This window comes from Cygnus atratus, chromosome 10, assembly GCF_013377495.2.
Source record: "Cygnus atratus isolate AKBS03 ecotype Queensland, Australia chromosome 10, CAtr_DNAZoo_HiC_assembly, whole genome shotgun sequence".
Taxonomy (NCBI): Eukaryota; Metazoa; Chordata; class Aves; order Anseriformes; family Anatidae; genus Cygnus; species Cygnus atratus.
Genome location: NC_066371.1, coordinates 4,830,001 through 4,852,377, shown reverse-complemented (window position 1 = coordinate 4,852,377; position 22,377 = coordinate 4,830,001). Strand labels below are relative to the sequence as shown.

The following is a 22,377-nucleotide window of genomic DNA, read 5'->3' as shown; positions in this document are numbered from 1 at the left end:
GTTTGTTTTTCAACAACAATGGGAAGATATGCAAAAATAGCCCTTAAAAGAAAAGGGGGAAAAATGATCTGCTTTCTCTTTAAAACCATGAACAATAGAAGGTCACGTGGCGCAGTATCCTATCATTCAGCACATTAATAGCTGTGCTAGAGTAATTACACTTGTGGTATTTTTGCCTCAAGTGAAATTCTGAAATAAGAGGATGGAAATTATGATACTGCTGATAAATATTAATAAGTGAACTTTTAATTTTTTTTGCCACAATATTCAAAATGCTAAGCATCTAGCTAATGCTGAAGCAGCCTGATATGTGTTTGCCTCCAGGGACTATGATGCTTTATGCACTTAAGAAAAAAGTTTAACGGAATTAAAATTTAATATCTAATTAGAGCAAGGCTAATATATTTTGAAATGAGTGGGGAAGACACACGCCTCTGTTGCATATTTGCTACAGTTATTAATCTTACCTGTAAAGCAGCATTGAGAGGTGTGCAGTAGGTGTGGCTGGTCTGTATGTTTTTAATAAGAGAAGGGTTACTGCATAAGAAAAACATAAAAAAGAGAGTTAAATGCAACCAACCCCTGCACGAGCGTTTCAAGCATGTAATGCTTCCTCCCACACCAGAAAACTAGAGCTCAGATTGTTTTTCCACACAAATTCTCTTTTGTTTCTTTTTTTCTTTAAATCTGAGGTTTTTTTTCTATGGTTTTCATATTTGTCTTTACTTAGTAAGAAATATCATTATCTCTCGACGTTACCTCGCCATGTGTTCTACTACCCTGCGTTAGTAGCACATCTTGGCATCTCTGCTCATTTTAGCTGTGTTCAGGAGAAATTTTCCAATATTCGTCGTGTCTAGGAGCCAGTTACCATGTAAAGGTCCATCGTAAGGAAGCTATGATCAAAAGCATCACGGGATATTTTAAATACTGCATAAGGCAAATTGTTCTCGAAGCTGCTGGCAGCAGAATCGCTCGCAACTGAGCAGCAGGACCACGAGAGAGGTCTTGAGCCACGTTACTTCCTACCAGGGAAAGGGCAGGTGGCCCTGACTGGGGACCGCCCATGCCATCACCCATTAGTTTACATCTTAAAGTTTACATACGGGGACAGATTTGAGGAAAATATATGCAAAGCTCATCCACTCTCTCTTTATTGGGCATCAAAAAAAAGTCCCCACTGGAGGAAAAGAAAAATCATCAAATACAAACTAGATGAGCATTTTTTTTTTTTCATGTGGGAATAAATCATGGTGTGAAGAGTCTTAACTGAGCCTGTCCCACAGGGACTGGCAAGGATCAGGTGTCCTGGAGAGATGGCCTTCGAGAAAAGGTCAAAGAAAATTGCTTTGGGAACCACAGGAATATTTGTGCATGGTTGTTGTAGACACAGGATGCCCTGTTGTTTATAATCTTTACAGCTGGTCTCACTGCACTTTCATTAATTATTATTTTTTTAATTAATTCAGTGTTTCTGTCTTATAAGCATCTAACCATATTTCTGATTAATAGTTGCAAACCAAGGCATACAATTGAAAGCAAAGGAATATATCAGAATTAAAACTTCTCTGAAGCCTTTCCTTGCATATATGTCTTCCTGACAGATCTACAGCAGCTTTTCTGCACTAGTGTGGATAACTATTTTAGCCTACATTGCACTATAAACAAATGCTCTAACAAATATGTCACAGTAGAGTTATTATTATAGGCATTTGGATTATCAGAGTAGGACACACAAAATACACATATAACAACCAAAACTTTAGTTTCTTTAGCAGCAAAGGTGATGTCACTATTTCGTGAAATGCAAGTCTACATGAGATGGGTAAATCATGCAAAGCAAAGCAACAGCAGAAAAAAAAATTAAAGCAAGTAAAAGCTCTTACTGTGCAACAAGCTCGCCAAAGTTTTCATCAGGGCAGTATTTTCGAGGACGGCCTCGTTGAATATGACGGCCACGTTTAAACTCTTCATCATCAACAGTCCAAAAGGACCCAAACTCATCCTCTACTCTGATAAAGCACTTATGCAGTGAGAGGTTGGTGCGAATGGCACCCTGGGACAAGAGCAGCAGCAAAGGAGATGAAGTGGAAACAAAGGGACACGGGATCGGGGACAGAACAGACATCAAATACAGGGAAAAGGAAAAAGAAAATAAAATGCAATAAGCATAAGCAAATGGTTTGTGAGGGTTAATATGCATTGCCACCTACAAGCTACTAGCATGTGATGCAACAAACACCAAGCAAGCAGGGTCAGGGTACTGGTGGGCATACAAACAGTAGTGATGAGATGTTTGTCTTGGTTTCCCTTAACTGAAACAATGCGAAACCACCTGTGGTTGGTCTAACACCAGCTAGCAGCCAAAAGCCTCTACGTTAAACTGTAAGCATGATCCAAGCTAGGCTAAGAAGTTCAAACATGGTGGACATACCCACTGATCTTTTGTGGCCTTCGTTTTTGGAACTCTAGTTCATCCACTGTCCATACTGCCCCTTTAACGTTTTCTACTCGCACAAAACACTTGTGAAGACTAAGATTATGACGCACTGCATTCTGCAGCAAGTATAAAAGAGAAAACATTCAAAAACTTTCTATGAGAAAATGCTCATCATTGTCCAAGAACAGCAGCACAGTCAGCTTGACAGTCCTCATTTTGCAATGTTAACCCCCTTCCCCTCCCCACACCCAGCTCTTTACATCTTATTTTGCAAAGATAAAATAAAAACAAAAGTTTAAACCCAAGGTTAGAAAATCATGTTATTGTTATCATTTATCCACAACGCGAATGAGAACAGCCATCATTTTAAACATGCATGTTGTATAACACGGCACATTTCATACACAACCCAAGAGGAACATTGCATTGACATTTTCAAAACAAATATAGGCGCTCTGCAAAGAGAAGCAGTTTTCCTCTCCTGGAAAAGAAAGCAGTTGGGAAGAACAGAAAGGATTTAATTTTAAGCACGGACGGCTCAAGTGAGCAGGGAGGCACTGGAGCTGGTGCTTCCGCGGTTTCCCACAGCCGGGCTAATGCGAATCAGGTGCTGAACCTCCCTCCACACCAGCGCCGGGGACCGGGGCTCAGCAGCACCCCGCCGGCCGGCACGGCACCGGCTCCTGCCTCCGCGGCATGCGCTTATATGGAAGTTGGCTCCCGTTCCTGGCAGGCTGCTGCACTGACTGATCTGAGCCTCTGCCAAGTGAAAACACGAGGAGGGCTCTCCGAAACAAAGTGATAATATCCCCACAGCTCATCACCCCCAGGGACCCGCGCCCCTGGTGCTCCCAGGCGCCGGCGTCGGAGGCTCGGGTGCGCTCTGCGAGGCAAACGAGCCCGGTCAGCCCCTGCGACGCGCTGGGACCGTGCCCGAAGCCGGCCGTGGTGAGACACCTCGCTGCAGCACGGCAGGCCCTGGCTTTTCTGTCTCTGCTCCCTCCGAAATGGTGCCGAGAGCATCGTTATTCCTCACGTGGGGTGCCATGCCCCGTGCCCGCTTTATTGGGTTTCTCAGCAAACAGCCCGCTACCAAGCCACCCCAGTTCGTGCATAGAGCTGAAAGGGGCTTGGTAAACAGGGAGAGCAGAAGAAGCCATTTGCTGAAAATATGCAGGCGAACAAACTCCATCCATCATCACTGGCACCATTGATTTAGTCAATCTGGTTGACTCGTTAGCAGGCACAGTGCCAGCCAAACACATGGCCTGGGTCTAGGCAACCAAGAGACCACAATTTTTTTCCCTCCCGTCGTCGTCATCTTTTTTTTTTTTTTTTTTAATGAACATCGGGTCTGGATGGTGAAAGGGAGCTCTAATCATGAATGTCTAAATCACTGTGCAAACAAAGGGTACGCACAGCGCATTTGTCATGTAAATTAAGAGGCAGTGGTGTGTGTGCTTGTGGGGAAAGGCAAAGAGTCTTTTGCTACTTCTTCACGTCCCTGCAATCATTAGCACAGTCCTGACTCTCCCGTCCCTGCTTCAGGGGAGGTTTCTGCCTGCTCTCAGCAGATACTTGGGTGCAAATGTGCCTCCTCTGGCTGTAGGTGCCTGATCCTGTGGGCACAGGGCCCGACCCTGCTCCATGGCATGCTCCATGTACTTCAGCTCTTCCACAGGGATCCACTGGTGAACTGGTGGAAAAACCAACCTTGGATATGCTGTTCCTCTCAGCATGGCAAGGGGAGGCTGAAATCTAGCTGAAAGTCCACCTGGCCACCAGGGCTGCTTCCTTCTGCCCTCATTTTATTCTCCTCTTCTTTTTTTTTTTTTAATGTTGTTTTTCCCCTACCTCTCTGAGTTCTGACTAGTTTTGAAATTTTCGGCAAAAGCCCTGATTCTGAGGTGGAGGAGAACATGCCTCACGGGCTAAAACCAGCCAGCTCAGCAGCCACCGGTGGGTGCCGAGGTCTGCGCGAGTGCAACCTGACACAGGGCTGCTGGCCCACATCTGGGTAACTCAGGCAGTTTCCTGTGAAAATGGGAACGCTGTCAAGTCTGGAGCAAAATGTAAGAATAATAATGCTATTTCCCACAGTGAAAGCTGATCTCCTAGTTAATACAGCGGTTGATCAAACGCATACAGCAAAGTTCAGTGAAGTGAGTCCTCAGAGTTTGTAAACAGTCTCTAAATACACAGCTGAGCAGAAATATTTGTGTTCTTTACATGTATTTAATGCTGGAGAAATACTTTCCAGTCTGTTCTTGCTCTCTTGAAGTCAACATGCAACTTGACATTGAGGGCTGGGGCTGCTGGATCAGGCTCTTGCTGAAGATTTTGAGACAGACAAGTTGGATATTTGCAGCATGTCCATAAAGAGCTGCCCTCGCTTTCTGTTTTCAATATGATCACTTATTTAATGAATTCGTCACAGAAAAAAATGCTTTATTTTCACTGCCTCTGGATACTTGCTATCTAACAGTTTTGCTCGAACAACACCTCACGTTTCAGAGCCACACCTGCAGCCTGTGCCTCATGGCTGCAATCCAGTGCCAGCAAATTACTCCAAAAAAGAAAGGCAAACAGACATTGCCTCTGACCTGTCAGAACCAGTTCACAGTGCTCCCTTAGCAATCAGCTTAACAGAAAAATTAGGAGCTATTATTGTAAGATTATATATTTACCTTGTTAAAAATATTTGTATGCAAGCCACTTTTGCAGAAAAATTACCCTGAACATGCTTAATATAGAAAATGAAAGGGTTTGTTATTTTAATAACTGCTCGTGCTCTGCTGTACAGCATTTTGGGGAAGAGGTTCATTTTTTTAAAAGTCTTTATTCCTGCACTAGTCTGTTTTTTTTTGAAATAAGTCTCAAGGAAACTTGCCCAAACCAAGCCCTGACCCTAAATTTGGGGAACACTGACTCGAATGCCCCCTAAACGTTAGCTAAAGGTGAGCACAAATCAGCACATATATATTCAAATTATTCAGATTCTGCAATTAGACCCTTGTGCTTGTACTGTGCCCCATGGGCTTCCCGTCATGCCAATCCAGAGCTGCATTTCCATCCCTGCTGTTCCTGAAGGCTGGCATAAACCTGAGCAGTACAAAACCTGCATTACTTAAGTGGACACCAATTCTGGAACTTGAGGTGAAGCTTTTCTTCCCAGGTAGTGGAGCAGGACTAGGTGGAGGTGTCCATGAGGGGTCTGCAAATGGACCTGCTGGGACACACTGTGCTCTTCTGCAAGCCCAGGGGTTGCCAGCTCTGCCTCTCTCCTCCTCTGTATAAGCACACTGTAATTGCACGTGGCTCCTGGGACTTGATTTTAAGTGATGCACAAAGCTAATTCCCAAAACTAGCCTCGCAGGACATACAGCCAAGGCTGCCTTCTTCCACTTCCTTCTCCACTTCCCTTCCTTCTGCTGCTGGAACTACATAGGATTTTTGCTTTAGACCCACACCTGCAGCTGCTGAAAAGGCCTACTGGAACCACTCCAGCAGCAAAAGACAGGCAGGTCTAAATGGATCTTAAATCAAGGAAAGTTAATTTCCTTTCTGGATAGTAAGGAGGCTGCAAAGTGAAACACTGCTCATGTTTTCCAACTGAAGTCAAAGAATCAAAGCAGCAATCACATAGACCTTTCCTGAATCTAAGAGGTTATGGACCATGGTTGAAAACGCACAAAATTGCCCTGGGATCTGAATTAAAAGCATAATGTGCTACTAAAACTAAACTAACTTCCAAGGACCATTTTTAGCTCCATCCTTTGATGGAATTAATCCTAAATGCAGGCTGAGACAGGAAAAATATAAAGAGCTAATGAAACAGCAGGTATGGGACATATTCATCCTACCTGGTCATTTGAAGTTGTAAGAGAATAAACGAGTTGCCTAGATTAAGAGAAGCTCAAAGTACTGGGATGCAATTTTTACTGCAACGCAAGATCCTATTATTTGATTCATTCATTAGTAATTATACCAGCTTTAGAAGCCAGTGTGACTATTATAATGTTATGTAGAAGGGAAAGAGTGGCCTCCAAAACAGAAAATAGAATTAGCTCCTCAGACCTCTTATCTAACAGTATCAGAGATGGTTACAGTAGGAAATTGAAGTGCCAAATACCAAGTTTTAGTTCTGTTAAACACATTTCTTATGGTGGGGCTTGCTTCTTGCATATTATGTTCAATAAACGTCTGCTGTGTGACTAAAAAAAAAAAGGAAGTTTATAACAGATCTGCATATGTAGCTGAGAGTCATTTGATAGAGGAAAGAAATCCACTTATCTATAGATCCTAGGGAAAAAAAAAGTAGTTGTGATTACAGTCTGCATAACTAAAAAGACAAACAGTATATCTTCCACTGACACAATAACGTTACCTCTTTTTTTCTTTTTTTAATATGTTCCAGCTGAAGGGCTTGAGTTTCACTGCTAGCAGCAACCACACAGAGGAACTCGTGGCATAATCACAGAACATAAAAGCCAATAATGGGGATTCAATTAGTGGTTTTCAGAGGCAGAAGAATTTTTCTGCCAAATATCAAATTCTTCCTGCAGATAAGGCACCTAGTGTGTGTCAAAACTGCCGATCTAAATGTTCATGTCCACATGTCGTTACAATTTGTTATGTCATCAGCAACATCTATTCTGTACATGTCAAATATCAAAGGCAAGAAGCATACACGGGATAACGCTTACCTTCCACGTCGCCGCATTGCGTCTGAAGTAAGCAAACATTCGCGTGAACCAGTTGTAGATTTCATTTAGTGTTAGCTGTTTTTCTGGAGATTCGAGGATGGCCTTGTGAAGCAAATCAATTGCAAGATCAGTTATGAACAAACCAGTTCAAAATACATTCAGAGTTTTACTTGAACGAACACAAGAAGGAAAAGAAGAAAAGCAAGGAAAAGAGAAGAGATTTGGAGCAAAAATCCAAAGGAAGGTTTTCACAATACAAACTAAGATTAATGGCTGTATTTAACAGTTCAATGGCAAAATTCAAAATGGAATTATCTAATTGTTTTGAGTTTTTATTTCTGTTTCCTTACAGAAATATTAATTTATTAGTCATTCATAAAGCAGAATCAAAGAGAAATGCAAAACATTTCACTAGCTGATTAAAGCTCAGTAATTATTTAGAGCTCAGATTAATTCTAGGGATCAGAGATTACTGTAGCTTGTGATAATTGACTTGCCATCTTTAAACAGGCTCATTTTCACTGTTGTGTGAAATGAATTTCCTAATAATCACATCGTATTGTAATACTTAATCAAAAGCAATTATGTTATATATTGCAGTTCTAAAAACCCTTATAGTAAAGGTTTGAGCATTTGAGCATGCTTACATACCAAAGGTTTGAAAATCTATTTAATCCAGAATGTGCACATATAGGGAGACTTTTTTTTCTAATCCGAACGTGTGTGTTTGGCTCTGCTTACCTGTCTAATTAAAGATGCATACGTGAATGGTGGTCTAACTTCGGCGTTCTTATAAAATTCTTGGTTCTGGGCAATATCTGCTGAATAAGAGCAGTTGTTCTGTTATCATCACAGCCTGCCAATGCCGGGCTGCAGGCGACAGAAAGCCACGTGGGCCAGAAGGGCCTGTGCCACCGGTACCCCTTTACCTGAAGAAATGGGGACGTTGTATTTATCCGAGTACCGCCTCCGGATGGGTCCGACATTGTGCATGCTCGTGGTAGTGATGACTGACGGTCCCTGCGTGACAGGAGTGATGGGTGCAGTCGGGGTGGTGGGAGTATGAGGTAAGCTCTGTGGAGAAGCCTCGGACGCCGTCTTGGAAAGTGTGACGCTTGATACCAGATTCAGCTGCAGAGGGAAGGAGAGGACGAGGACTGCGTTACAAACGGCACTTCTGGCTAATTAAGGATGGTGGAGAAAATTCTCGGTAATGGCACCTTCCTCAGTTTGAAGCAGACAACACAGCTCGAGTGCTTGCTTCAGCTCTAAGTGCTGTTGCAACATCTCCATTAGGTACCAGTAAAGAAATAAATATATAAATTTCCAGATTGATTAAATAAAAAAAGGATAATGTAGCCTGCTGCCAGAACTACAAATTGTGGATTTTTATCTAAACCTTAAAACAAGATCTCACCGAGTACATAATCATTTTAATATTTTATTTTAGTTCCATAGTTTCACAATCTAAACCCCACACGTCTCTTATTTCCATGCTATCATTATGCATGGCTTCTAATCAATCTTCTTGGATACTTCATTGAAGGCATCAGGCTTAGAATAAAAGGCAAGACTTTCCTAAGGACACGGTAGGGAGAAACGCAATCTCTCTCTTCAGCATCTGGGCTTTTTTTTTTTCTCGCTCCCGTTCATCCATTTTAAAAGCAAAGCCCCGAGTAGGTTAAATCTGGAATAATTTAATTAATCACACTGCATGAAATACTGCAGCCACTCAGCCCAGCACAAGTGGCACCACTCGCCTGGCTCCCCCGACGGAAGGCAGCAGCGTTACCTGCACAAACCCCTACCCCAGACAGCATTTGAAACAGTGCCCTTACAAACACGATGCTCCCTTACAATAGGTCGCTCCTGCTGGAGTATTTTCAACAAACGCCCAATCTCTTACCTACGGTATCAGAAAGGATGACCGAGAAAAGGGCTCTCTGACTACTTCCACATTTCCTTCCCTTAGGCACTTTTGCAAATAGTATCAGCGAAATCCTGACCCCATCGAAGTCAGTAGCAAAATTCCTACTGAATTTAACAGGGCTGGAATTTTATAACTTTCGTTCATGGTTAAAATTCTTTTTGGCTGGACATTAAACCTTTTCAGATGAAGGCGAGGCGCCCAGTTCAGATACGCCCCCAAACATCTCCTGTTTATCCATAAGACACTGTATTAATTTTTCTCGTGTGAAAATAACCAGGTAAGAAAACTCCTATTAGCAACCCTCATATGAGTTAACAGCCACAAATAGTGGTTCTTTATCGAAGTAACAGGATTTATCCAAAACAAAGGTAATAGAAAATAAAAGGTTCTGGTGTCACAGAAGTGACACCAAGACAAAAAGCCAGTCGCCCACAGGAAGGGCCCAGCTGAATGACAGATAAGCGTGCCTGCTTTTCTGTCCTGAGTGCGAAGCACAGCCACAAAAACTGGAAAAAAAGACTGGAAGCCCAGCCACAAAAGCCTGGTGCTGCAAAGTGCTGCACGCCTGCGACCCCGTGCCCTGGCTGCACAGGTACCTGCCAACACCCAGCCCTTTGTGCCGGTGCTTGCAAACCGGGGTTCTCCTCACACGGGAAATATTTAAGAGTTCGTGGCGATGCCGGAGAACAAGACCCCAGTGAGGAGATGACAAGAGGCAGTAAAACACAGGTATTGATTTCCCAGAGAATCCCGCCCCGGCGGGAGCAGCTAAGTGCAAGTGGCGGGAGAAGACGCGGGCTCGGAGCCCGGCAGTGCCGCTGGCGAGAGCCACCTCCGCTTGTTGACTGGCGTGATTTAAGGACACTGATTAGGGATACACACCCGGTAATGTCTCCCTGTTATCCATCTATCCATCTATTACATATGATAAAAGGACCGGTGACAATAATAATAGTACAACTGACAGGTCTCACCATGAAATTAAATCTACTGTATTTTATCTCAGTTTCTAAATGGACATTTTAACAGTCCAATAACTGCGAGCAAATCTGAATCAATTTTAAGTGCCCATCTCTAGCAGAGGCTTGGCAGCCGGGCCCTCCTGTTGGAAAGATCACTGCTCGTGCTTCATCATTACAGCTCTCGCTACTCCATTTCAAAAGAGTTTGCTTCCTTTTTTAGTGTTTAAAAACTTAACATTTAATCTGTTTCTACTAGGGAGCAGCGAGAAAGGATCCCCAAAGGTCAACGTTCCCTGCTTAAAGAATGTGAATCGAGTTAAATTTCTTCAGGCTTTTCAGCATAGGTAGCAACTAGAAATAAACACAGGAGAGGACGAGCAAAGGGGGGGGCTTTAACAGGCTTGACAAATGACACTGTGATTCACACCCACTGCTGGGCTGCCACTAATAAGCTACAGAGGAAGCAGCCAATCTCAGCTAATTACCAGATAAAATTGTATTGTAAGGACTCTAATTAGGAGATGCTTATGGAGGTGATCTAATGATTAAACGCTGCATTCGAGTGACCCCACCATCAATGTGCAGTGGTGCAAGATGTCACTGGAATATTTTGTAGAAACAGTAATTTTATTTCAAGGAGGGGAGGCAGTAATATTTGTAATAATGGCTATGAGGTAAACTAATTAAAAGACAGTTCCTAAAGGAAGACTGTGGCTTTGAGCAGCTGTGGCCGTTCCAAAACAAAGTGCCAAATCTCAACAGAGGAGCTGCAGTCAAGTGGAAAATTTCTGCCTGACCTCTGCTCTCGCTATTAATTTGCAGGAAAACTAATGACACATATACATATTCCCACAAAATTGTTCTAATTGCTAATTTGCCAAAGGAGCCCAGTTTCCAAATTAAACATGACTGCAGTCTGTGAGGAAAGAAAGAACAAAAAGCTGGAATGCTGCGAGTATGCCGCGTTTCACCTCCGCCGACCGTTTGTGAGCCTGAACCAACAAGTTAATGAAAGACGACCTTGTCAATTGCTAGCGAAGTTCTTCCTCCTCCTGCCTTGCATTTTTCACCGCTCTCTCCTCTTCTGGCAGGGGACAGATCCCTGCTGGTGACATTACCGACACCCAGAGCAGGACAAGGGGGAAGAGGGCTGCTCCCAGACGCTCACTGCCGCTTTCTTTGTGGGGTCTGTAACGTGAGGACTGAAAACTCGGTGGTGAATTAGAGCAGAACAACAAATCATGAACGGTGTTGGTTTTGTTGCAATCTTGAAATATTCATCGGGATCGTAAACTATTAAATCTTAATACTGTGCCCAATTAGAAATGCGCTAACGCCCGTGCCCCGCGCGGCCGAGGACGATTATTCAGGGCAAAGATCAGGAAGGGACGGGGCTGGGAGGGTTTCTTTTCCTGATGGAAACTCGACATGGTTTCTCACTGTTTGCATTTTCTATTTAAAAACAAGTTACTATGATTAGCAAAGTTGTTCACACTGGTATTTTGTACACAGCCTGTTTCTCACATACTGTAATTTTTGGATGAGGAACTGTTTTTGTCAGAGGGGAGCAAACACGGGTCACGAAGTTTGCACTTGAATGAGGGAGAACTTTTGTCTTGCACTAAGGCACAACCACGTAGGGCAATGTACGGCCCTCACACCAAAGAGTTAAATGTTTCTGTAGTGTTTGCACTGGGGATGGGGGGAGGGAGGATTTCCTCCAGCCTTAAAAGAAAACAAGAAAAAAAAAAACAACAACAAACAACAGAAAAAAAGAAGAAAAAAATGGAAAAAAAAAAGGAAAAAAAAAAAACACCACCAAACCCCACAACCGGTTTAAGCCCTAAAATTCTGTAAATTCAGTCTCTGAAAGGTGTTGGTTGCTTTGTTCAGTTTTGGTTTTTAAGACCAGCACCTCATACTGCTTTAACTCAACAATCATAAATGCTGTAATTGTTTCAGTGTTCAATATCCTGCTTAGGATTTTATTATTAACCTTCCCTTTCAAGAAATAGTCATGTCTTCCTATTAAAGGTGAAGACCGAGTCATTTTTTTTTTTTTCCTTAGATATAAACAAGGCAGAGAGGTAACCCTCTCCTTCACCCTGTAAAACAGATTTCCAGTAAGTGGCTCTCCCATTAGGGCTCAGCCTGATTTCTTTTTGTGTAAACATTTTACATGACAATAGTGGCTGCAATAAAAAAAAAACGATCTGAAACACTTTTAAAAGAAAAAAAAAAAAGAAGAAAGAAAAAAAAAGAAATATACATGTATAAACAACCCAGAGGGGCCATACCCACTGCTGCAGGGCAGTGATTTCTCTGCTATTGCTGCTGCTGTTTAGGTCACAACCGGGGCTGAGGATTTATCTGAGCCGAGCTGCTGGACCCTAAACCACTCCAGAGCAGAGAGTGCTTTTCTTCACACCGAGGGTGGGAGAGAAAGCTGACGCTGGGCCTGAAACTTAGTTAAATACCGTGTCTTCCTCTCCCGTTTCAGCCTGGACACATCAGCGCGTTAGATGCAAGCCTGGCAGGCAGCAATCACTTAGCAGGTGTTGTTATTGGCAGGAACACTAAGGAAACTGAAGCTGAGGAGTGAGACTTAATGAAAACCAGTATATAAAAACAGCTTTTGTTGTGCTTGAGAATCTCTCTTTATTGCTGTGTATCATTATTTTTTCGAACTATAAAGTACGGCTACAGCAGCTAAAATGCTCAGTCATTACCTCAACAGTTAAAAGACTATTTTTTTTAATGCTTTGTTATTACAGTTGCTAAAAACAGTATTTCAAAACAATCGTAATTGCTATGGTTAGGTTAAAAAAAATACATTAAATAAGGGATATCTAACAGTCCATTTTATTTGAAGTGCCAAAAGTTTCTCTTAAAGTTTTCTGTCTATTTTTACAAGATGGATATAGCACCTAGTATGCAGAATTACTTGTTGGTTGATGCTTTTTCCTTTTCCCTTGCTTCCTATGAACTTCAGTGTTAGTTAATCCTCCAAAAAAATCACATTTCCATTTTAACCTACCATGCTGATCACTAACACAAATGAAAATAGCATGTAGGGGAAGCTATCTTAATTGCAAAACCAGAATGATAATTCTTGAGCAATTGTTGTTCTAGCTTTTCTTTTTCTGCCTTGAAAAAATTTTACCTTAGAAAGATGTCAGAGCATACTGCTTCCCAGCTTTGTTCTCACTTTAGCCAGTCCTTTAGTCTCACCAAAACACCGCAGGTAGCAGTAATAGGAACAACTTCACGTGTTCTGAGTGCCAGCTGAGAGATACTGCCATTTTCTTGTAAGCTGCTGCACCGCTGGACCCTGACATTCCCAAGCTGGCCATCTGCAAAGCAGGCACCCACGCTGCCCTCGCCCCGACTGCTCCCCTTCCCCAGCCTGCCCTCGGCCACCCTCCTGGCTGCCCCCAAGCCCCCGGGGGCACACAACAGCTGCCCTTTCCACTACAGAAGATGTTGGCAGCAAGCTGAAGGGCTTTCTCCAGCAGCTGCTTTGGCGGACTGGTGTAGGGAAACGCATGGGCCCTTCCACTGTGAGGGTGAAAATTAGTGCAAGGAGCTAAGCCGCCTGAAGTTGGGATGGACACAACCAGGCTGGACAAACAGCCGTTCACTGACCCTGGGAGAGTTGTGACTTGATGGAGAAGCACCACGAAGCAGCCTGGGATCCAACCAGTCCACAACCACCAGCCCACCACCACCTGAAGCCCAACGGGCAAGGCAGTGCCGATGGTCAGTGTGGGTTACAACGGGCTCGTGGCTAAAACAGATGTGCAGTGAGCAGCTCAATCACCGCTTCTACCTGCCAGCACCAAACGGTTTATAAATAAGCATTAAGATCCTCTGAGCAGAATAAAAACATTTCCTCAGTCATGAAAAGGCTGTAATTTTAAATCCCAATTCATTGCTACGTTTGCATTCGCAGCCACTCGGTCCTTTATAACCGCCGATGTACCATAATATATTAATTCTAACATACACCTTGCATTAGTTATGTTGGCAAAAAAAATTAATTACTGGATGTAAAGAATACTTTGCACTGCAATAATGGTCATCAGATCTTTTTACCAAAGTCCTATCCCACTGAGTTAAAAGGACTAGGGTCTAGCAGAGTCTGAGCAGTGCCTGTGTATTTTTTTCACAACGAAAGCACAATTTATGCAAAACACTATACTTCTACATTTTATAATTAATTTTCAAATGCTTCACCTATACATATTTTAATAATTTCTGATTTATCAGATGGTATCTATAATAAATTTTTCTATATTTCAATAAATGAAAAGAAGGCAGTTTCAATCCAACAACAGAGTGCCACACAATATAGGCCTGTCAGGCACCAATTTTTACTTCTAACATGTAAGTTAAAGGATAAGGAATTTATAATGCTGCCTGTGAACGAAACCACTTTTCATACACAAATGTGATCTTTTTTTTTCCAAAGGGTAATACAACAGTACATTTACATAAACTAATCCAAACAATCTATGTATTTGACAATGGCAAACCTCACACAGACTGCCTATTGTTGGTTTACATCTTGGAGCTCTTTATGTTGGCTTGTAACACTGCTCTAGCTGTCAAAGGTTTGACTTGGACTCCAAATAAATGGTTATAGAAGTGCTGTGCAGCGATATTGGACTTCTTTGCAAAAGAAAACCTGCTGTGTATGAATTCAAAAGCTATTAATTTTTCAGTCAAAAATATTCATGCCTATTTCTTTTAATAAAGAAACACTGTGCTGAGCAACTGAGAGATAATGTTGACTAGTGGTACAGAATTTTCAATAGAGCAGTTAAAAATAAATTTAGTAGGAGGTCCCCAACAAAGCTATAATTTTCCAGAATGTAAAACATTTTTAATACTAATCAAGACAGCCCTCTTCCCCCCGCGTTCACTTCTTTTTTTTTTTTTTCCGCTGCTTTTCCCTGTTTATTAGCTGTTAACACTAATCTTCATGGCGACACCGCCTGGCATCTCCATAGCCTACAACACCCGCCAAAGCTTCCTGCCCTCCGCGGCTGAGCATCGATCACTAGCTGCCTTGCCAAACACTGCTCGCCTTCTTATGATTTCCTCCCTTTAGTTTTTAATCCTTCCTCCTGAGGGGCACCGCTGTTATGAAAGGCCTCAAGGCAGAGTGCTTTGAGACTCCCAGATTATTCCGCTGTTTTAATTCTTAATCCAGTAAGAGCTATAGAAACCAAACCTCCTCCCCATTCTGTTGGGTCTACATACTTTGCCAACAATGCGCTGAAGCATTTGCATTCAGGCTGAGATGGATATGAGGAACTAGGAGAATGCTATTTTTATAGACACTGTATGTAGTTTCCACCCTAGAGAGCTGGTATCCACTAGATCAAGCAATTTGAGGAATCTCAACAGCTTAAATGGAAGGGTTCATACCTACCACTCAACTCTCTCCAAGACGGCACCGAAATTTCCCGTTGACTTTGACATCTGCTCCAGCGCTGCCGAATAGCCTGCAATTTCCTATCTAGTAGCCTCCCTACGTACTTCTGCAGCCATTTATTTCCAACTACATGGAAACTGAGAAATCCGTTTCTAGTAAAAATGGGTGCGCGAAGTGTTTAATGATTTTATGTTCTCTATCTCTGTAATGTGTTCTGTTTCAGACATTAATTTTGTCTACCAACTGCATCTTGGCAGGCTACCATATTTGCTGGGTTAATAGTCTGACTCCTTTTTATTTCGATCACCATAAATCACACATATATGGGTGTGTGTTTGCTTTATTTATAGAAAAAAAAATCAGTCAAAACAGATAAACCAATACTTTGTCATTATGCTGCATCATTGCATATTGATTAAAATTGCTAGTACTAACTATAGATTGTCAACGCTCAATTAATTTTCACACAATGACTCAAAGCAAAATCAAATAAAGCCAGTGTACCTTTAAATCTTACAAATCTTAAAATCAAGAAGCAAAGCACTCTCTCCACTTTGAATAATCATGTGAAGCTCTGAGGAACATTTTCAGCATTAAGAGGTTAGGAGAAAACAACAGCTGAAGAGTCATTTTGGGCAGGGAAGGAGACTTGTCTTTTTTGTGGGGGTACCCAGGAGCTGGCTTGGCCTGCAGCGCCGCTGGGTGCCGTGCAAGGAGGAGGAGTTTATGAAGCAGCTGACCGATCCCTCCTGCCTCGTTGCTTCCCCTGCACCCCCCTTTTCTAACGAGCAATCTGGGGTGGAAAAGGTTTAGCTTCTCAGTTTCAATGGTATAAAACCTGATACCGAGTAACTGCTTATCATCGAAACGCGCAACTAGAGTCTGTTCTACTGTAAATGTCTGTCAGAGAGAAAGCCAAATAAATATACTAAATATAATTTAATTACATCTCCTTCCTAACACTTCCTAAAATTTCATGCAAGTCAGACCAATGTAAAGAGATTTACAGGCCAGAGAAAGGCCCCCCACGTCAGCTTTGGAGTCCAGTTTCTGTGTCCACCCCCGAAGGAAGGAGGATGGTGAGAAGGGGGTCCCTGTGGCAGTGCCTCCTGCAAAGCCCCAGCGAGGGAGGCGTTTTGCATCTCCTTGCTGCGACAGGCTGCACACAGCGGGCCACGCTTCGCATCACACGCCCAGGTGGGAAACAGGAAAAGAGGTTTGTTGTGAGGTTTTGTTTGCTTTCTGCACAGTTCAGTACTTACGGGCTGAGGGGTGGCTTTTGGTTCAGTTGACTTCACATGCAGGTGTGTCATCATGGCTTGCAGGCGCTCTTTATCTTTTGCAAGCTGAAGGGGGGGAAAAGAATGCTCTATTACTTGTAGGAATAAAACCCAATCTCTGCTTATTCCTAATTAAACAGTTGGCACCAACGTGCAAGACAGAAGAGTTTTATTGCTGAGCAGTTTGGAAATTGTATATGGTCTTTTTGCGAGGCAAAGCTAACACTTGGTGCTGGGTGTCAGTGCTTCCCAAAGCAAAATGCATTAGCCCTTGAGTGAGAAGAGCTAGACCTGCCGGCACCAAGAGGTTCACTCTAGCCCTGACAGCTAAAAGACAACAGTGAATCATGTTTATTAACCAGCCCCGCTCCAGCCCGGGAGGCGCAGCAGAAAGAGAGCTACGCAGTGCCCCCGTGATGCCTTCTCCTCCTTCCGTAGCAGAAAACAAGCAGCACGAGCAGGCCGCAGCTTTCGCGTCATGTGCAGGCTTTGCGGCACCGCGCAGCAGGCGGGGAGACGGCGGTGGTTAAACCACACGAGGCTCCGCGGCGAGTCACGACAGGCAGCCTCGGTGCTCTGCTTGTCCTTGAGAACTGGCAAAAACCCCCTGGGGCCGGGAGGGGAACCCGAATCCCTTTGGTGCATGCATGAGGGAGCAGGGTGGGAAAGCTAACCATGTCGTCCACCGCATCACAGCCCACAACTGGGGCCAAACTCCTGTGCTGGATGTCGAGGGCTGTCCCTCGCTTCCTCAAGTCTCTTGAGGTTTTTTCCTTGAGATCTGCACCTGGATGGTGTCTCAGGATCACACCCTACACAGCTGTGGCCAGGATGGCTTCCCAATGCATTTCAAATGCACTGGCCAGGCACTAAATCTCACTATTTTTGGAAACCTTTTTTTTTTTCTATAAGCAAATAGGACTTTTTCTGGCTGCTATTAAAAAAAAAAAAAGAAAAAAAAGAAAAAAAAAGAAAAAAAAGCAGGATGATATTATGAAATAATACTAATGAAAAAGGCGTGTTAACCTACATGCCCAATATAAATGCTCCTGTTTCCAGCAGGACTTGGATCAGGTTCTCACAGATGACAATTTTTGCAGAGCTGAGTTGTGCTTTAGACAAGCCAGATCCCTGGTGCCAAGAGGAGAACTGTGCTTGCATTCCAGTGAAACTTTAAACAACCTGCCCACCTTATCACAGTCATCTGTTTGTAGCAGCGACGTTGGGCTAAGTGTATATAAAAGGAGACTTGGTCATAAATCCCCATTCATAACCTTACAGTCAAGGTTGTCTTGCTCTTCATAAGGCGAGGGGTTTTGGACCGTGCCAGAAAGGCGTCATGATGGGATAAAGTTTGGCACACAAGTTTGCAAGACAGGAATTAAATAAAGGAAAAAATGGTGTCACCGCTGTGTGCTCTGGAAGTGCAAAAGCAAAATTGCTGGGCTTTTCAAGCTGCTTTTCTTTTCTTGGTCAAAAACCTCCGTGGCAAGTGAGAAAAGCTGAAGCCGATAGCAGATCTCCTGCAATCTATCACCAGATCTGCTCTGGATATCACAAAAGAGCAGCGATGAGCTGTTATCATAGCAATGCAGTAGGAACTTCTCCCTCTGAGAGTCCTCCGAGGACCTCTTCAGAGAAAGTAGAGGTCTCCCCCCTCAGCTGCTGTGCTTTACACAAAACAAATAAAAAACAGTAAATATCTTATTCTGAGTGCAGCTTTGTTGGGCAGTCTCTCGTTCTTAGCAGTTAGTGGCCACTGTGGCTGCACGGCAGGGTCATCTGTGCATGACATTTTGGTCTGCAGGCTACTGCAGAAACCAAAGCTCTAGCCCAAACAAATAAAACGCGGGCACCTGAAAACTTCCTGCTCACAACAGAGCAGTGCCAGCAGGGAAAGGCACCTGGGCAGCACAGGGCATACCCTGTGCGGTGCTTCCTCTGCGTCCCTTCGTCAAAACGGAGCGGTACTGCACTCCCAGCAGTCGGGGTCCTTGCTTTTATTGGTTTTAGTCATCATCTTAGCACGCTTTTAATGCAGTTTCTGGTGGGTGAACGTTATTAAAGATCCTCTCGACATTTCAGGCAGACACACGCTAGTGTTTTGTCATAGTCTAGGAATTCAAACACTCACCCAGTTAGGCAGGAGTTTAAATTATGAAAAATAGAGGTCTCTCAGTTTCAAAGCACTGAAGAGAAGTAAAAAAAATCTGAAGAATTTCTTTAAACTGTTTTTCCCCTAGGTCAGGAAGCAGCAGTGATACCAAACCAGAACGTCACCAGCAGCCCCTTCGCTCAGCAGGGTGATTCAAGAGAAGTCACGACGGCTGCTGGGCTGCTGATGGGAGCAAGTGCTCACTGGTGGCACTCACTGGAGTGCAGATGGTCCCGAAATGGGGATTGCTAGTGGACTTACAGGAAAACGCTCCTGATCTACGGACAGTGTTATTGGGCAAGAGACTGTTATGAAACAAAAATAAACTGATTAATGCAACTCTTGAATCAGTCTATTCCAGTGCCTCAATGCTCCTGGTGGGCACTATATCCCACCGGGAAATTATTTCCTACCTGCTGGTCTCCTGTGACAACTACTTAGTCTATAATAGTGCGCTTGAATGTATACGCCCAGCTTTAATTTGGAGTCACACTGGTAGCTCCCTCCCTTGGCACCAGCATCGAGCAGGACGGGGGGAACAGAGGGAGCCATGTCCTTGCCTGCAGGCTCAGCTGGCACCTGCAGACCTCCTGAGTCCTGCTGGAAAGGGTGCCCCTACCTCTGGGTGCAGAACCCTCCCCTAAATGACAGTGCTGGCTGATGGCACAGGAGAAAATACCAGGTGGGCTTTTTAGAAGAACAGGGGCTGTAGATCTGTAAAAGCTTCCTGTGGCAAGGACTTAGAGCTGCTGGTCCAGCCTGAAAAGTCTACATGTTCAGAGAGGGCCTGGTAAAATTCAGGGTCAAGACCTTATCATTTGAAGATCCAACACTGGGGAGCAGATTAGAAACAGCAAGTTCTTGGTTTTCAGTGCAAATTACTTCAACACATGAGTTCTGCTCCCTACAGGGCATATGAAGACTCTTACAACACAGTCCCATCTGAAGCCTCATTCTTTTCTCCTGTATCCTTTTTGAAAGGTCTAGATGGTGAGAGTTTTCAGATGGCCACCCAGTTCTTCATGGAAAGCCTCATTTTGTGAGGCTACCCCCACTCACAGTTCTACCAGCTGGTGGTGGAATTCAGTGGGGTTCTACCATGGTCTAGGTGCCTAAGAGTGCTTCCATGGAAAACCCTTCCAGAGCAAGGTACATGCATACAGTGCTTTGCAAGCATGGACACCAGACACATACCTTGGCCTGGAGAGGTTAAATCCTAACACTGCACCTGCTTGAAAAGCAGAAGAGGGAAGGCACTGAAAGCACAGGCCACAAGGGGCTGAAGGAGAGGAGGCAGCATGGACGTCAGTGGACCAAGGAGCAAGAGAGAAGGCATTAGGCACACAGGGTGCAGAAGCTGTACGGGAGGAAAACCAGACAGAAAATAGTAGCAAGGAGCAGGAACGTGAAAATGGAAATCCAGTGAGGGCATTCAACAGGAGCAACGTGGCCAGATCAACAGGAAGAGGAGATCGCTTCAGCAGCAGGATTTTGGAAAAAGACCAAGGACAAAGGAGAAGGAAGCCAGTCATGGGCAGTGTGAGGGACAACCAAGCCATAACCTTCCCTCCTGTTACGTGCTTATTAGTAAGGCTGTGTACTAGAAAGGTTCAGGATCCGTTTTTCAAAAATGTCGATGGATGCTTTAGGAAAACAAGCCCATGCAGTGTTTTCACTCCCCTGAAAATGGTCAGCTGTATTCATGTTCTACTGGGAGATATTCTTTTTTTTTTTTAAAAAAAGAAGTATATCGAAGCCTTGTTGCTGTCCTGAAATGTTTTTCCACTCAAAGCTGGTGTTGCAAAATGAATGTCACATTCCAGCTAAGATCTCACTAAGGACAGGGAAGTGTTCCTGTGTTTGTATTTTACCCAGCAGCCCAATTCTCACTATTTATAATGGCAACAAATGATCATGTCAAGATGGTTTAAACAAAGTGAAATATGAGAAGATCTCTACCTTGTCTGTGATATTTTAAATGTTTGTGATGGAAATGCTGAGACCTAAACTTCATGATACTTCTGCAAAAGGGCATTTACAATCAAACACAAAACATATCTGACCTGTTTTTTCCTCCAAAAAGTTCACTTAAAATTACTTCCTTTTAAAAACACTGCATTTATCTCTGTCCATGATACTGACAAAACTATTCTGTGTAAAATAAATAACATTAAAAAAAAAGGCTTGCATTTGTGTCCATCACATTTAAAACCTGAAGTGTTTCCCTCAGTTGTAATGGATTTGTTAAATTTGTGTCTCGATAGGGCTGTATGAGCATGAGACAGGGCAGCAGCTGGGTCTTGCCAGGATGTTGGTCCCTGGACAGCACACAACGCTGCACAGCTCCACTTGAAGGCAAAGCTTCTCATCACTGCTGAGAGTCATGGGCCAAGTGGGAAAAGCTACAGGTCCCTCTCCTACCTGGCTCACAAAAGTCACGTAGCTGGCCACAGGGCTGATTTGTGCCCCTGGTGGCAACTGCTCCATTCGGGGAGCGTTAGGTCAATGGTCTTGGTCCAGCTGCTCCTGCTCTAACACGCTGGGTGCTGCAGACCTGCAGACCGTGTCACTGAAAACTCTGCTAATGGGCTAGGCTTTCATTTTATTATGTTCCTCTGTGAAAAAAAGAGGTCACAGACTGATAATGTAGGCACTGGAAGACAAATCCTCTGTCTCCTCCTGTGTACAAATTTATGTAGATTATCAGAAGACAGATCCACAAGATCATTGGAGGGAGAAGGGGGGAGTTACAGGTGCATTTCAGAAGCAGGACAACCCTCTTCTTCCATCCATTCTTGATGGCTAATGCATAGATGGTCTCACTCTATTATTAACAACCCAGTCTAAATTAAGCCTCCAGTTCATCCTGTTTACTGTGCTAGTAAGACTGTTCGAAAAAGTCATACAGAATTTTTTTGACTTAGCCTTCATATCACTTTGAAAATATGCTCTTTGTCTTTGGGAATTTCGGCTACCTTCCATGCAAGGACTCTAAGCTAAGACGTATTCCCAATGCTAAATGGGTGCGAATCTGTGAATATTAGTCACTTGTTATAATTAGTGTAATGCAGCACTAATGAACCTTTCCAAAGTATTGTCAAAGGCCTGCAGAGAGGCAGCAACCAATGGTGGTGTCCTGTTCAAGTCTAGGGCATCACCCTGTAGTTCCAGGCACAGACATGCCCAGTAACAGCAGGAGAGAAGGATTAATGCGTTTCAAGCTGACTGCAACTGAATAATCTAGATTTACCTTCAGCACGAGTTATTACTGCATCTTGGTAAAAGATTATCTCGTATCTCAGTTTACCAGGAAGACTGCAGATTCTTTCTTCTAATTCCCAAGAAACTTGTTAAAATCACAGACCATTTCTCGTAACATTTTCTGCGAGACTCTTGATATTTTATGACTGGCAGTTTGATTTTTATAAAACTTGTATTAAAATAGTTTATATTGCTTTAGCTAA

At 43.5% G+C, this 22,377-nt stretch overlaps 1 protein-coding gene across 37 annotated transcripts in view; it reads right to left on the bottom strand.

Annotated features, from left to right (window-relative positions):
- Window positions 1-22,377, bottom strand: part of FOXP1 (forkhead box P1) — a 370,718-nt gene that overhangs the window by 14,021 nt on the left and 334,320 nt on the right. For 27 of the 37 annotated variants that reach the window (XM_035547093.1, XM_050712861.1, XM_035547104.2 and 24 more), the window contains 6 exons: window positions 16,741-16,824; window positions 8,076-8,277; window positions 7,888-7,967; window positions 7,147-7,248; window positions 2,435-2,556; window positions 468-537 (listed from right to left, as the gene is read on the bottom strand). In XM_035547093.1, the coding sequence (XP_035402986.1) occupies window positions 468-537; window positions 2,435-2,556; window positions 7,147-7,248; window positions 7,888-7,967; window positions 8,076-8,277; window positions 16,741-16,824 (660 nt within the window). The remainder of the gene's footprint in view (window positions 1-467; window positions 538-2,434; window positions 2,557-7,146; window positions 7,249-7,887; window positions 7,968-8,075; window positions 8,278-16,740; window positions 16,825-22,377) is intronic. The other 10 variants (XM_035547101.2, XM_035547107.2, XM_035547102.2 and 7 more) reach the window with 1 other exon arrangement.